Source organism: Oncorhynchus masou, chromosome 25, assembly GCF_036934945.1.
Source record: "Oncorhynchus masou masou isolate Uvic2021 chromosome 25, UVic_Omas_1.1, whole genome shotgun sequence".
In the NCBI taxonomy this organism is placed as follows: domain Eukaryota; kingdom Metazoa; phylum Chordata; class Actinopteri; order Salmoniformes; family Salmonidae; genus Oncorhynchus; species Oncorhynchus masou.
Genome location: NC_088236.1, coordinates 3,509,755 through 3,526,570, shown reverse-complemented (window position 1 = coordinate 3,526,570; position 16,816 = coordinate 3,509,755). Strand labels below are relative to the sequence as shown.

At 48.2% G+C, this 16,816-nt stretch overlaps 1 protein-coding gene across 2 annotated transcripts in view; it reads right to left on the bottom strand.

Annotated features, from left to right (window-relative positions):
• Nucleotides 1–16,816, bottom strand: part of LOC135513692 (atrial natriuretic peptide receptor 3-like) — a 102,135-nt gene that overhangs the window by 15,862 nt on the left and 69,457 nt on the right. For both annotated transcript variants that reach the window (XM_064936558.1, XM_064936559.1), the window contains exon 4: nt 9,377–9,512. In XM_064936558.1, the coding sequence (XP_064792630.1) occupies nt 9,377–9,512 (136 nt within the window). The remainder of the gene's footprint in view (nt 1–9,376; nt 9,513–16,816) is intronic.

Below are 16,816 nucleotides of genomic sequence, written 5' to 3'. Positions count from 1 at the left end.
CTCATTCACTCAGTCTATTGAGTCCACTGGTCCCACTCATTCAGTCAGTCTATTGAGTCCACTGGTCCCACTCATTCACTCAGCCTATTGAGTCCACTGGTCCCACTCAGCCTATTGAGTCCACTGGTCCCACTCATTCACTCAGTCTATTGAGTCCACTGGTCCCACTCATTCACTCAGCCTATTGAGTCCACTGGTCCCACTCATTCACTCAGCCTATTGAGTCCACTGGTCCCACTCAGCCTATTGAGTCCACTGGTCCCACTCATTCACTCAGTCTATTGAGTCCACTGGTCCCACTCATTCACTCAGCCTATTGAGTCCACTGGTCCCACTCATTCACTCAGCCTATTGAGTCCACTGGTCCCACTCATTCACTCAGTCTATTGAGTCCACTGGACCCACTCATTCACTCAGCCTATTGAGTCCACTGGACCCACTCATTCACCCAGCCTATTGAGTCCACTGGTCCCACTCATTCACTCAGTCTATTGAGTCCACTGGTCCCACTCATTCACTCAGCCTATTGAGTCCACTGGTCCCACTCATTCACTCAGTCTATTGAGTCCACTGGTCCCACTCATTCACTCAGTCTATTGAGTCCACTGGTCCCATTCATTCACCCAGTCTATTGAGTCCACTGGTCCCACTCATTCACTCAGTCTATTGAGTCCACTGGTCCCACTCATTCAGTCAGTCTATTGAGTCCACTGGACCCACTCACACAGAACTACCCTACGCCTTTACCTCTTTCTCCCCTCTCAGAGGTCTGGGAAGTCTGGCCGCCCGACAACCTGCTCGCTCAACTCCATCCCCTCATTCCTTCTACAGCACATCTCTGGAGATCTTCTTCCATTCTTCACTTCCCTCATCAACTCATCCATGAACCATCAGATCCTCCTCTCCACCCTCTCAGTGCTGGGCGTCTCAGGCTCTATCAGATCCTCCTCTCCATCCTCTCAGGGCTGGGCGTCTCAGGCTCTATCAGATCCTCCTCTCCATCCTCTCAGTGCTGGGCGTCTCAGGCTCTATCAGATCCTCCTCTCCATCCTCTCAGGGCTGGGTGTCTCAGGCTCTATCAGATCCTCCTCTCCACCCTCTCAGGGCTGGGAGTCTTAGGCTCTATCAGATCCTCCTCTCCACCCTCTCAGGGCTGGGTGTCTCAGGCTCTATCAGATCCTCCTCTCAGGGCTGGGTGTCTCAGGCTCTATCAGATCCTCCTCTCCACCCTCTCGGGGCTGGGTGTCTCAGGCTCTATCAGATCCTCCTCTCCCCCCTCTCAGTGCTGGGCGTCTCAGGCTCTATCAGATCCTCCTCTCCCCCCTCTCAGGGCTGGGTGTCTCAGTCTCTATCAGATCCTCCTCTCCCCCCTCTCAGGGCTGGGCGTCTCAGGCTCTATCAGATCCTCCTCTCCCCCCTCTCAGGGCTGGGTGTCTCAGGCTCTGCCTCCTCTCCACCCTCTCAGGGCTGGGCGTCTCAGGCTCTATCAGATCCTCCTCTCCCCCCTCTCAGGGCTGGGTGTCTCAGGCTCTGCCTCCTCTCCACCCTCTCAGGGCTGGGCGTCTCAGGCTCTATCAGATCCTCCTCTCCACCCTCTCAGGGCTGGGCGTCTCAGGCTCTATCAGATCCTCCTCTCCCCCCTCTCAGGGCTGGGTGTCTCAGGCTCTGCCTCCTCTCCACCCTCTCAGGGCTGGGCGTCTCAGGCTCTATCAGATCCTCCTCTCCCCCCTCTCAGGGCTGGGTGTCTCAGTCTCTATCAGATCCTCCTCTCCCCCCTCTCAGGGCTGGGTGTCTCAGGCTCTATCAGATCCTCCTCTCCACCCTCTCGGGGCTGGGTGTCTCAGGCTCTATCAGATCCTCCTCTCCACCCTCTCGGGGCTGGGTGTCTCAGGCTCTATCAGATCCTCCTCTCCCCCCTCTCAGTGCTGGGCGTCTCAGGCTCTATCAGATCCTCCTCTCCCCCCTCTCAGGGCTGGGTGTCTCAGGCTCTGCCTCCTCTCCACCCTCTCAGGGCTGGGTGTCTCAGGCTCTATCAGATCCTCCTCTCCCCCCTCTCAGGGCTGGGTGTCTCAGTCTCTATCAGATCCTCCTCTCCCCCCTCTCAGGGCTGGGCGTCTCAGGCTCTATCAGATCCTCCTCTCCCCCCTCTCAGGGCTGGGTGTCTCAGGCTCTGCCTCCTCTCCACCCTCTCAGGGCTGGGCGTCTCAGGCTCTATCAGATCCTCCTCTCCCCCCTCTCAGGGCTGGGTGTCTCAGGCTCTGCCTCCTCTCCACCCTCTCAGGGCTGGGCGTCTCAGGCTCTATCAGATCCTCCTCTCCACCCTCTCAGGGCTGGGCGTCTCAGGCTCTATCAGATCCTCCTCTCCCCCCTCTCAGGGCTGGGTGTCTCAGGCTCTGCCTCCTCTCCACCCTCTCAGGGCTGGGCGTCTCAGGCTCTATCAGATCCTCCTCTCCCCCCTCTCAGGGCTGGGTGTCTCAGGCTCTGCCTCCTCTCCACCCTCTCAGGGCTGGGCGTCTCAGGCTCTATCAGATCCTCCTCTCCACCCTCTCAGGGCTGGGCGTCTCAGGCTCTATCAGATCCTCCTCTCCACCCTCTCGGGGCTGGGTGTCTCAGGCTCTATCAGATCCTCCTCTCCACCCTCTCAGGGCTGGGTGTCTCAGGCTCTATCAGATCCTCCTCTCCACCCTCTCGGGGCTGGGTGTCTCAGGCTCTATCAGATCCTCCTCTCCACCCTCTCGGGGCTGGGTGTCTCAGGCTCTATCAGATCCTCCTCTCCCCCCTCTCAGTGCTGGGCGTCTCAGGCTCTATCAGATCCTCCTCTCCCCCCTCTCAGGGCTGGGTGTCTCAGGCTCTGCCTCCTCTCCACCCTCTCAGGGCTGGGTGTCTCAGGCTCTATCAGATCCTCCTCTCCACCCTCTCAGGGCTGGGCGTCTCTGGCTCTATCAGATCCTCCTCTCCATCCTCTCAGGGCTGGGCGTCTCTGGCTCTATCAGATCCTCCTCTCCACCCTCTCAGGGCTGGGTGTCTCAGGCTCTATCAGATCCTCCTCTCCACCCTCTCAGGGCTGGGCGTCTCTGGCTCTATCAGATCCTCCTCTCCACCCTCTCAGGGCTGGTGTCTCTGGCTCTATCAGATCCTCCTCTCCACCCTCTCAGGGCTGGGTGTCTCAGGCTCTATCAGATCCTCCTCTCCATCCTCTCAGGGCTGGGCGTCTCTGGCTCTATCAGATCCTCCTCTCCCCCCTCTCAGGGCTGGGCGTCTCTGGCTCTATCAGATCCTCCTCTCCATCCTCTCAGGGCTGGGTGTCTCAGGCTCTATCAGATCCTCCTCTCCACCCTCTCAGGGCTGGGTGTCTCAGGCTCTATCAGATCCTCCTCTCCACCCTCTCAGGGCTGGGTGTCTCAGTCTCTATCAGATCCTCCTCTCCACCCTCTCAGGGCTGGGTGTCTCAGGCTCTATCAGATCCTCCTCTCCACCCTCTCAGGGCTGGGTGTCTCAGTCTCTATCAGATCCTCCTCTCCACTCTCTCAGCGCTGGGCGTCTCAGTCTTGGATTGCATCCGACCTGGCAGTCTGCTCCTACCAGGTGAGGTGGAGAGGATCTGGTTCTGCACCATGTCCTCTCACTACTGGTGTCCCCCAGGGATCAGTTCTAGGCCCTGTCATCTTTCTCTATAAACTAAGTCACTCAGCTCTGTCATATCCTCACATGGTCTCTCCTATCACTGCTATGAGGATGGACCTCTCCTCTTCTCTCTATAGACCAAGTCACTCAGCTCTGTCATATCCTCACATGGTCTCTCCTATCACTGCTATGAGGATGGACCTCTCCCTCTTCTCTCTATAGACCAAGTCACTCAGCTCTGTCATATCCTCACATGGTCTCTCCTATCACTGCTATGAGGATGGACCTCTATTTTTCTCACTATTTTTCTCCTTACTTCAATCTGACACCCAGGTGGCGACATGCATCTCTGCGTTCCTGGCAGATATCTCAACTTGGATGTCGTTAACCACCTCAAGCTCAACCTGGACAAGACGGAGCTGCTCTTCCTCCCGGGGGAAGGACTGCCCACTCAAAGACCTCGCCATCATGGTTGACAATTCCACAGTGTCGTCCCGTCAAAGAACCTTGGCATGATGCTGGACAACATCAAAGCAGTGACCCGCTCCTGCAGAGGTTCAAGCTCTACAACATCTGTAGAGTACGACCCTACCTCACACAGGAAGATGCACAGGTCCTAATCCAGGCACTAGTCATCTCCCGTCTGGACTACTGCAACTCGCTGTTTGCTGGGTTCCCCGCTACGCACGTTGTTCTATCCCCTCAGGTCTCCTGACACTCCCCAACCTTCTAGGTCGGACTGTTATTCTAGCTATGTTATTGAGGATAAATGTATTTTCTATGCCTGCGATATGTGGTTGTCCCACCTAGCTACTTTAAGACGAATTAAGATGTAAATCTCTCTAGATAAGAGCGTCTTCTAAATGACTAACATGTAAATATAAATTCTGCTATAAGCCCTTCTTACTGCTATAAGCCCTTCTTACTGCTGTAAGCCCTTCTTACTGCTGTAAGCCCTTCATACTGCTATAAGCCCTTCATACTGCTATAAACCCTTCATACTGCCGTAAGCCCTTCATACTGCCGTAAGCCCTTCATACTGCTGTAAGCCCTTCATACTGCTGTAAGCCCTTCATACTGCTGTAAGCCCTTCATACTGCCGTAAGCCCTTCATACTGCTATAAACCCTTCTTACTGCCGTAAGCCCTTCATACTGCTATAAACCCTTCATACTGCCATAAACCCTTTATACTGCTGTAAGCCCTTCATACTGCTGTAAGCCCTTCATACTGCCGTAAGCCCTTCATACTGCTGTAAGCCCTTCATACTGCTGTAAGCCCTTCAGACTGCCGTAAGCCCTTCATACTGCCGTAAGCCCTTCATAATGCTGTAAGCCCTTCATACTGCTGTAAGCCCTTCATACTGCTGTAAGCCCTTCATACTGCTGTAAGCCCTTCATACTGCCGTAAGCCCTTCATACTGCTGTAAGCCCTTCATACTGCCGTAAGCCCTTCATACTGCTATAAACCCTTCATACTGCTATAAGCCCTTCATACTGTTATAAACCCTTCATACTGCTATAAACCCTTCATACTGCTGTAAGCCCTTCATACTGCCGTAAGCCCTTCATACTGCTGTAAGCCCTTCATACTGCTGTAAACCCTTCATACTGTTGTAAGCCCTTCATACTGCTGTAAGACCTTCATACTGCTGTAAGACCTTCATACTGCTGTAAGCCCTTCATACTGCTATAAACCCTTCATACTGCCGTAAGCCCTTCATACTGCCGTAAGCCCTTCATACTGCTGTAAGCCCTTCATACTGCTATAAGCCCTTCATACTGCTATACGCACTTCATACTGCTATAAACCCTTCATACTGCTATACGCCCTTCATACTGCTCTAAGCCCTTCATACTGCTATACGCCCTTCATACTGCTGTAAGCCCTTCATACTGCTATAAGCCCTTCATACTGCTATAAGCCCTTCGTACTGCTATAAGCCCTTCATACTGCTGTAAGCCCTTCATACTGCTATAAGCCCTTCATACTGCTATAAGCCCTTCATACTGCTGTAAGCCCTTCATACTGCTGTAAGCCCTTCATACTGCTGTAAGCCCTTCATACTGCTGTAAGCCCTTCATACTGCTGTAAGCCCTTGGTACTGCTATAAACCCTTCATACTGCCGTAAGCCCTTCATACTGCCGTAAGCCCTTCATACTGCCGTAAGCCCTTCATACTGCCGTAAGCCCTTCATACTGCTATAAGCCCTTCATACTGCTATACGCACTTCATACTGCTATAAACCCTTCATACTGCTATACGCCCTTCATACTGCTCTAAGCCCTTCATACTGCTATACGCCCTTCATACTGCTGTAAGCCCTTATACTGCTCTAAGCCCTTCATACTGCTATAAGCCCTTCGTACTGCTGTAAGCCCTTCATACTGCTGTAAGCCCTTCATACTGCTATAAGCCCTTCATACTGCTGTAAGCCCTTCATACTGCTATAAACCCTTCATACTGCTATAAACCCTTCATACTGCTATAAGCCCTTCATACTGCTATAAACCCTTCATACTGCTATAAGCCCTTCATACTGCTATACGCACTTCATACTGCTATAAACCCTTCATACTGCTATACGCCCTTCATACTGCTCTAAGCCCTTCATACTGCTATACGCCCTTCATACTGCTGTAAGCCCTTCATACTGCTCTAAGCCCTTCATACTGCTATAAGCCCTTCGTACTGCTATAAGCCCTTCATACTGCTGTAAGCCCTTCATACTGCTATAAGCCCTTCATACTGCTGTAAGCCCTTCATACTGCTATAAACCCTTCATACTGCTATAAACCCTTCATACTGCCGTAAACCCTTCATACTGCTGTAAGCCCTTCATACTGCTGTAAGCCCTTCATACTGCTGTAAGCCCTTCATACTGCTATACGCCCTTCATACTGCTCTAAGCCCTTCATACTGCTATAAACCCTTCATACTGCCGTAAGCCCTTCATACTGCTGTAAGCCCTTCGTACTGCCGTAAGCAGTGCACTGTCTGTGGTGTATTTTAACATCCTCTACAAGCAAAAGGAAATCCTTCTGGTTAACAGCTCAGGACAAACCTGCACTGCGCTGAGCTAGCTGTGTTGCACGCCAAAGCCTTGTGTAATTGATAGTGATATCAATAATGCTATAAATGTTCCTTCTACAGCCATTAAAAATGAGAATGTCAGAGGCTCAATTCGGGCTGACAACATCGGCCTAATTAAGGGTGATGATTGGTCCAGCTGGGAGCCAGGACAACTGAAGGAGACGGAATCTGAGCTCCGGTCGTAGATCTAAAATTCAGATCACATTCCAACAGTCTTACAGTCTTTGGAAAATGATCCACACCTTAGTAAAAAAACATCCTCAGAGGACATATGATGAGACAGCGAGAGGAGAGAGAGAGAGAGAGAGAGATGTATTTATTTTTCACTTTGTTTATGATCTATTTCACTTGCTTTGGCATTATAAAAATATGTTTCCCATGCCAAAAAAGCCCTTAAATTAAATAGAGAAAGTGAGAGAGAGGATGAATGCAGGCTGTTCAGGCCAATATGATAAGGATGGGAGGATAAGGACCAGAGGGGGGGAGAGGTTTAATAAGGACCAGAGGGGGAGAGGTTTAATAAGGACCAGAGGGGAGGAGAGGTTTAATAAGGACCAGATGGGGGAGAGGTTTAATAAGGACCAGAGGGGAGGAGAGGTTTAATAAGGACCAGAGGGGGAGAGGTTTAATAAGGACCAGAGGGGGAGAGGTTTAATAAGGATCAGAGGGGGGGGTTTAATAAGGACCAGAGGGGAGGAGAGGTTTAATAAGGACAAGAGGGGAGGAGAGGTTTAATAAGGACCAGAGGGGGGGAGAGGTTTAATAAGGACCAGAGGGGGGGAGAGGTTTAATAAGGACCAGAGGGGAGGAGAGGTTTAATAAGGACCAGAGATAAGGGAGAGTTTTAATAAGGACCAGAGGGGAGGAGAGGTTTAATAAGGACCAGAGGGGGGGAGAGGTTTAATAAGGACCAGAGGGGAGGAGAGGTTTAATAAGGACCAGAGGGGAGGAGAGGTTTAATAAGGACCAGAGGGGAGGAGAGGTTTAATAAGGACCAGAGGGGAGGAGAGGTTTAATAAGGACCAGAGATAAGGGAGAGTTTTAATAAGGACCAGAGGGGAGGAGAGGTTTAAAAAGGACCAGAGGGGAGGAGAGGTTTAATAAGGACCAGAGGGGAGGAAAGGTTTAAAAAGGACCAGAGGGGAGGAGAGGTTTAATAAGGACCAGAGATAAGCCAGAGGTTTAATAAGGACCAGACATAAGGCAGAGGTTTAATAAGGACCAGAGATAAGGCAGAGGTTTAATAAGGACCAGAGATAAGGCAGAGGTTTAATAAGGACCATAGATAAGGCAGAGGTTTAATATGGACCAGAGATAAGGCATATGTTTAATAAGGACCAGAGATAAGGCAGCGGTTTATTAAGGACCAGATATAAGGCAGAGGTTTAATAAGGACCAGAGATAAGGCATAGGTTTAATAAGGACCAGAGGGGAGGAGAGGTTTAATAAGGACCAGAGATAAGGCATAGGTTTAATAAGGACCAGAGGGGAGGAGAGGTTTAATAAGGACCAGAGGGGAGGAGAGGTTTAATAAGGACCAGAGATAAGGCAGAGGTTTAATAAGGACCAGAGATAAGGCAGAGGTTTAATAAGGACCAGAGATAAGGCAGAGGTTTAATAAGGCCCATCGATAAGGCATTGGTTCAATAAGGACCAGAGGGGAGGAGAGGTTTAATAAGGACCAGAGATAAGGCAGAGGTTTAATAAGGACCAGAGATAAGCCAGAGGTTTAATAAGGACCAGAGATAAGGCAGAGGTTTAATAAGGACCAGAGATAAGGCAGAGGTTTAATAAGGACCAGAGATAAGGCATAGGTTTAATAAGGACCAGAGATAAGGCAGAGGTTTAATAAGGACCAGAGATAAGGCAGAGGTTTAATAAGGACCAGAGATAAGGCAGAGGTTTAATAAGGACCAGAGATAAGGCAGAGGTTTAATAAGGACCAGACATAAGGCAGAGGTTTAATAAGGACCAGAGATAAGGCAGAGGTTTAATAAGGACCAGAGATAAGGCATAGGTTTAATAAGGACCAGAGATAAGGCAGAGGTTTAATAAGGACCAGAGGGGAGGAGAGGTTTAATAAGGACCAGAGATAAGGCAGAGGTTTAATAAGGACCAGAGATAAGGCAGAGGTTTAATAAGGACCAGATATAAGGCAGAGGTTTAATAAGGGCCATAGATAAGGCAGAGGTTTATTAAGGACCAGAGATAAGACAGAGGTTTAATAAGGACCAGAGATAAGGCAGAGGTTTAATACGGACCAGAGATAAGGCAGAGGTTTAATAAGGACCATAGATAAGGCATTGGTTTAATAAGGACCAGAGATAAGGCAGAGGTTTATTAAGGACCAGAGATAAGGCATTGGTTTAATAAGGACCAGAGATAAGGCAGAGGTTTAATAAGGACCATAGATAAGGCATTGGTTTAATAAGGACCAGAGATAAGGCAGAGGTTTAATAAGGACCATAGATAAGGCATTGGTTTAATAAGGACCAGAGATAAGGCAGAGGTTTATTAAGGACCAGAGATAAGGCATTGGTTTATTAAGGACCAGAGATAAGGCATTGGTTTAATAAGGACCAGAGATAAGGCAGAGGTTTAATAAGGACCAGAGATAAGGCATTGGTTTAATACGGACCAGAGGGTTTTTGTTTCTTACCTTCAAATGTTCTGTTCCACATAAGATTGGTGATCTCTGCTCCGTCCTTCGTGGTGAGGCCGCTCCTGATGGCTTCGTGCAGCGCCAGGGCGTATAGCAGCAATGCATCATGGAACCCTTCCATAAACATGTTGATCTGGAGGAAAACAACAGTAAAACAGGGATTAATCACCTGATCTCCGCCCGTCGTACTGTATCACAGAGTCTTGATCAACTTTCAGACACGCTTTTAACAACAGAGTCTTGCAGTTAGTCAATGGGTGTCTAACCTTGAAAACCTTTGAAATGACGAACGAGGACCAAAAAAAATAGCACATACAAATTCTCTTAGGTAGATGCTTCCCTCTTTGCTCAGAATGTGAAGGCCACTGGCAACAAACATGTGTCAATTTATATAGTCATATGACAACGCTGGTACTCGAGGCCTTCAAAATAAGTGGAGACAATAACTTCAAGCAATAATCAAAACAAAAGAAGAAACGGTTAATTGAACCCAATATCAACATTTTGAAATGGCCCTCGGTCTCTGGACTAATGCCTGGGATTTGAATTGAAGAGAATGGTCCATAAGCACCGAAAAATGATACCAAGCATCTGGAAAGGTCCTTTATGGAGGAATGGTCTAAGATCCATCCGAATGTGTTCTACAATCTCAAAAAAACAAACAGAGAAAGGCTCAGTGCTGTTATCCTCGCAAGTGGAGGGATCTAGAGTATTGACAGCAGGGGAGGGTTCTAGAGTATTGACAACAGGGGAGGGTTCTAGAGTATTGACAACAGGGGAGGGTTCTAGAGTATTGACAACAGGGGAGGGTTCTAGAGTATTGACAGCAGGGGAGGGTTCTAGAGTATTGACAACAGGGGAGGGTTCTAGAGTATTGACAACAGGGGAGGGTTCTAGAGTATTGACAACAGGGGAGGATGCTAGAGTATTGACAACAGGGGAGGGTTCTAGAGTATTGACAACAGGGGAGGGTTCTAGAGTATTGACAACAGGGGAGGGTTCTAGAGTATTGACAACAGGGGAGGATGCTAGAGTATTGACAACAGGGGAGGGTTCTAGAGTATTGACAACAGGGGAGGATGCTAGAGTATTGACAACAGGGGAGGGTTCTAGAGTATTGACAACAGGGGAGGGTTCTAGAGTATTGACAACAGGGGAGGATGCTAGAGTATTGACAACAGGGGAGGGTTCTAGAGTATTGACAACAGGGGAGGGTTCTAGAGTATTGACAACAGGGGAGGGTTCTAGAGTATTGACAACAGGGGAGGGTTCTAGAGTATTGACAACAGGGGAGGATGCTAGAGTATTGACAACAGGGGAGGGTTCTAGAGTATTGACAACAGGGGAGGATGCTAGAGTATTGACAACAGGGGAGGGTTCTAGAGTATTGACAACAGGGGAGGGTTCTAGAGTATTGACAACAGGGGAGGGTTCTAGAGTATTGACAACAGGGGAGGATGCTAGAGTATTGACAACAGGGGAGGGTTCTAGAGTATTGACAACAGGGGAGGGTTCTAGAGTATTGACAACAGGGGAGGGTTCTAGAGTATTGACAACAGGGGAGTGTTCTAGAGTATTGACAACAGGGGAGGGTTCTAGAGTATTGACAACAGGGGAGGGTTCTAGAGTATTGACAACAGGGGAGGATGCTAGAGTATTGACAACAGGGGAGGGTTCTAGAGTATTGACAACAGGGGAGGGTTCTAGAGTATTGACAACAGGGGAGGGTTCTAGAGTATTGACAACAGGGGAGGGTTCTAGAGTATTGACAACAGGGGAGGGTTCTAGAGTATTGACAACAGGGGAGGGTTCTAGAGTATTGACAACAGGGGAGGGTTCTAGAGTATTGACAACAGGGGAGGGTTCTAGAGTATTGACAACAGGGGAGGATGCTAGAGTATTGACAACAGGGGAGGGTTCTAGAGTATTGACAACAGGGGAGGGTTCTAGAGTATTGACAACAGGGGAGGATGCTAGAGTATTGACAACAGGGGAGGGTGTCAGGTTGGATGGGGAGTGTCGCTGTACAGATGTTTTCAGGTCTCCCCAGAGCAGGGTGAATGGAATATGAATGACAGTCATCCAATATGCTGTAATAGAAATAAGGCCATGTTCATAAAAAATATATATATATCATGTTCCCTCATCTTAAATGGCATTGCCTGCCACTGAAACCTAGGCTACTATAGTTTGCTTCAGAAAGGATCAGGTCAGCATTTTGTTTCTGCAAAAAATATTCTGTAAAATTCTTAGCTCGATATTTGTGTATTTTTGGGAAACGAGCAAAATTCCCTTACCTTTATTGAAACGATTTGACCATATATTTGGAGGGAGGAAAGTACGTTTACTTGTGTTGTCAGCATTGAGAAAGCAAACGGTCTCTAAAATATGAAACCACAGGCCTCGGTATGTAGTATCAGCCTCGCTTCCTCCCCCGCCAGGGATGGGCAGCAGAGCGAGGAAAACATACATAAATGAATAGATTGTTTAAAAAGAGTTGGTTGTTAGCTATATCAGCCTGTTCCCTGCCGCCGCGGGGCTGCTAATCGGCTGCTGAAGGTGAATGGAAATACACAGCTATCACCTCTGCTGGTACATGTACTGAGTTCCCCCTGAGTAGCAGTCCTCTGCAGCGCACAGATTACTTCCTGTTTAGGTTGGGCACTGGATAGATTGATAGAGAAGACATGGAATGGAACAATGATCCCAATCAGAACGTGATCAACTATTAGTGTCAATCTAACAGTATCCACAGCTCTCAGGGTGTATCAACTATTAGTGTCAGTCTAACAGTATCCACAGCTCTTAGGGGGTATCAACTATTAGTGTCAGTCTAACAGTATCCACAGCTCTTAGGGTGTCAACTATTAGTGTCAGTCTAACAGTATCCACAGCTCTTAGGGGGTATCAACTATTAGTGTCAGTCTAACAGTATCCACAGCTCTTAGGGTGTCAACTATTAGTGTCTAACAGTATCCACAGCTCTTAGGGGGTATCAACTATTAGTGTCAGTCTAACAGTATCCACAGCTCTTAGGGTGTCAACTATTAGTGTCTAACAGTATCCACAGCTCTTAGTGGGTATCAACTATTAGTGTCAGTCTAACAGTATCCACAGCTCTTAGGGTGTCAACTATTAGTGTCTAACAGTATCCACAGCTCTTAGGGGGTATCAACTATTAGTGTCAGTCTAACAGTATCCACAGCTCTTAGGGTGTATCAACTATTAGTGTCAGTCTAACAGTATCCACAGCTCTTAGGGGGTATCAACTATTAGTGTCAGTCTAACAGTATCCACAGCTCTTAGGGTGTATCAACTATTAGTGTCAGTCTAACAGTATCCACAGCTCTTAGGGGGTATCAACTATTAGTGTCTAACAGTATCCACAGCTCTTAGGGGGTATCAACTATTAGTGTCAGTCTAACAGTATCCACAGCTCTTAGGGTGTATCAACTATTAGTGTCAGTCTAACAGTATCCACAGCTCTTAGGGTGTCAACTATTAGTGTCAGTCTAACAGTATCCACAGCTCTTAGGGTGTCAACTATTAGTGTCAGTCTAACAGTATCCACAGCTCTTAGGGGGTATCAACTATTAGTGTTAGTCTAACAGTATCCACAGCTCTTAGGGTGTCAACTATTAGTGTCTAACAGTATCCACAGCTCTTAGGGGGTATCAACTATTAGTGTCAGTCTAACAGTATCCACAGCTCTTAGGGTGTATCAACTATTAGTGTCAGTCTAACAGTATCCACAGCTCTTAGGGGGTATCAACTATTAGTGTCAGTCTAACAGTATCCACAGCTCTTAGGGGTATCAACTATTAGTGTCAGTCTAACAGTATCCACAGCTCTTAGGGGGTATCAACTATTAGTGTCAGTCTAACAGTATCCACAGCTCTTAGGGGGTATCAACTATTAGTGTCAGTCTAACAGTATCCACAGCTCTTAGGGGGTATCAACTATTAGTGTCAGTCTAACAGTATCCACAGCTCTTAGGGTGTATCAACTATTAGTGTCAGTCTAACAGTATCCACAGCTCTTAGGGGGTATCAACTATTAGTGTCAGTCTAACAGTATCCACAGCTCTTAGGGGGTATCAACTATTAGTGTCAGTCTAACAGTATCCACAGCTCTTAGGGGGTATCAACTATTAGTGTCAGTCTAACAGTATCCACAGCTCTTAGGGCATCAACACAGGCAACATGCATATAATTGGCTCGTCGTCCCGAGGGAGGAAGATCAGTGTACAGAACGTTCCTCCCGAGAAGAAATCCATTCAGTGATGGTTGATTGATTAATTTTGAATGGTGTTGTAAGCTCATCTGGCCAATGGAAATCAGTCAGACGGAGAACGTTCAGACCCAAATTGCGTTGAGTTAGTAGTTGATTCTTGTAAGGATGTTAATTAAGACACCTACAGTAAATGTGTGTTGTTTTATTGAGAGACTGAGTGGAACCCACGGTCACGTGTTTTGGAAAAGTGATCACTATGTTAGAAAATGAAAAGGTGAGCTGAACGTTGGTAACTTCGTGAATCATACAGGACCACATGGGAGCTTGGCGGTGCCCCATTGGAACAGGCCTTTGACAGGACCACATGGGAGCATGGCGGTGCCCCATTGGAACAGGTCTTTGACAGGACCACATGGGAGCTTGGCGGTGCCCCATTGGAACAGGCCTTTGACAGGACCACATGGGAGCTTGGCGGTGCCCCATTGGAACAGGTCTTTGACAGGACCACATGGGAGCTTGGCGGTGCCCCATTGGAACAGGCCTTTGACAGGACCACATGGGAGCTTGGCGGTGCCCCATTGGAACAGGTCTTTGACAGGACCACATGGGAGCTTGGCGGTGCCCCATTGGAACAGGCCTTTGACAGGACCACATGGGAGCATGGCGGTGCCCCATTGGAACAGGTCTTTGACAGGACCACATGGGAGCTTGGCGGTGCCCCATTGGAACAGGCCTTTGACAGGACCACATGGGAGCTTGGCGGTGCCCCATTGGAACAGGTCTTTGACAGGACCACTCAGGGATATCATCAGTACTCAGTGACTCACTCAGGGATATCAGAAGTACTCAATGACTCACTGTGTCTTAAGTGGAAGGGAAAACCTTTCAACATTTCTGTTGGTTTCATGGTTTCTTGTGAAAACAAATATGGGCCAAATTGTTTGTTTAGCTAGAGACTGTGTGTGGACTAACTCATTATTTACACTGTCTGGTACTTAGGCTGCAAATTGCCGGAGAACAGATGATTTTCTGTGTGGTATTATGATTGTTATGGTAAACAGATGGAGGTTTGTTTACACCAGGACAAAACAGGGTCAAGCGGTCTCATATACGCTGGAAATATCGGACCCCTTGTTAGAGATCAGCAAGAAAAGACTGAATAAAACGAATAATACAAAACACTGAGCGACAGGATCTGCTAAAAATTGTTTGAATTATATTATTTTATACTAATACAATTGCTTAGAGTAAGAGATTTTGAAACGTCTCCTCTGTGTAAAGGTGAGACTCTCACGTACATGTCTGTTGTTTCGCTCTAGAATGGCCACAGGCCTCAGAAGATTTGTCTGAAGGTTCCCTGGTGCGAGGCGAATACATTTATGGAAGCACAGTGCATCCCGAAACTATTCAGACCCCTCTACTTTTTACACATTTTGTTACGTTAGAGCCTTATTTATAAGATTGATTAAATCATTTTTACACACAGTACCCCATAATGACATCACAGTACACCTTAATGACATCACAGTACCCCATAATGACATCACAGTACCCCATAATGACAAGGCAAAAATTGGCCAAAAAAATGAAAAACAGAAATACCTGATTTACATACAGTAAGTATTCAGACCCTTTGCTATGAGACTCCAAACTGAGCTCAGATGCATCCTGTTTCCATTGATCATCCTTGAGATGTTTCTACAACTTGATAGGAGTCCACCTGTGGCAAATTCAATTGATTGGACATGATTTGGAAAGGCAGACACCTGTCTATATAAAGGACCCACAGTTGACAGTGCATGTCAGAGCAGAAACCAAGCCATGAGATGCATTGTCTGTAGAGCTCCGAGACAGGATTATGTCGAGGCACAGATCACTAGCAAAATTAGAAATACTTGTCAACAGACTTGTGACGTCATCAGGGCAACATTATATGACGTCTCCAGGAGCAGTGATTGTGATAGTGTCCTCTATTTCTTCCTCTTGGCTCAATGCTGGAGCATCCCAGCCCTCAGTCTACTTCAGTGCCACAGGAACCAACTTTGGGTACTGCCACTAAAAGTAGCAACCACATGTTAACTTCTTCACACTGGTGAAAAGTCACACAACACCAGCCTAGTCTTGCCTCGTCTTAAGGACATCCTTGATTCTGAAGCCAATCAACCAGGTTAGAGAAAATGGAATTAGCCTGATCCTAAATAGGTTGTGCTGTCAATGACTATCAGAGTTGGCAAGACAACACAAACAGATCTGGGACCAGGCTAGAGTTGAATAGCAACGGGCTAGAAGAATAAGACAATACAGTGTTTGATACGCCAGTACGGCCATGCAGGTCTGGTCTGTTGGTGGCAACCTCTACCAACCACTGTCTCTCAACAGGACAGTGTGGATGGTGAAATCTACTGGGAGCAGGAAGCTGAAAGGGGAGACAAAGGAAAGAGCTATCTCCCTCCCTCCCACAGCAGGCAACCCCCCCCCGCCAATCACCCACAGCAGGCCAAACACCCCCCCCCCTGTCCTCCAGTTGCCCGCAGCAGGCCAAGCAGCCTCCCACAGCAGGCCAACCCCCCTCCCCCGTCCTCCAACCACCCACAGCAGGGCAAGCAGCCCCCACCCCCTTGTCCTCCAACCACCCACAGCAGGCCAAGCAGCCCCCCCTTGTCCTCCAACCACCCACAGCAGGCCAAGCAGCCCCCAGACCAGAGCCCTGTTTACAGTCTGAGATTCAGGGGAGATGGAGAATGAAACCCAGACCAGAGCCCTGTTTATTGTCTGAGATTCAGGGGAGATGGAGAATGAAACCCAGACCAGAGCCCTGTTTATTGTCTGAGATTCAGGGGAGATGGAGAATGAAACCCAGACCAGAGCCCTGTTTATAGTCTGAGATTCAGGGGAGATGGAGAATGAAACCCAGACCAGAGCCCTGTTTATTGTCTGAGATTCAGGGGAGATGGAGAATGAAACCCAGACCAGAGCCCTGTTTATAGTCTGAGATTCAGGGGAGATGGAGAATGAAACCCAGACCAGAGCCCTGTTTATAGTCTGAGATTCAGGGGAGATGGAGAATGAAACCCAGACCAGAGCCCTGTTTATAGTCTGAGATTCAGGGGAGATGGAGAATGAAACCCAGACCAGAGCCCTGTTTATAGTCTGAGATTCAGGGGAGATGGAGAATGAAACCCAGACCAGAGCCCTGTTTATAGT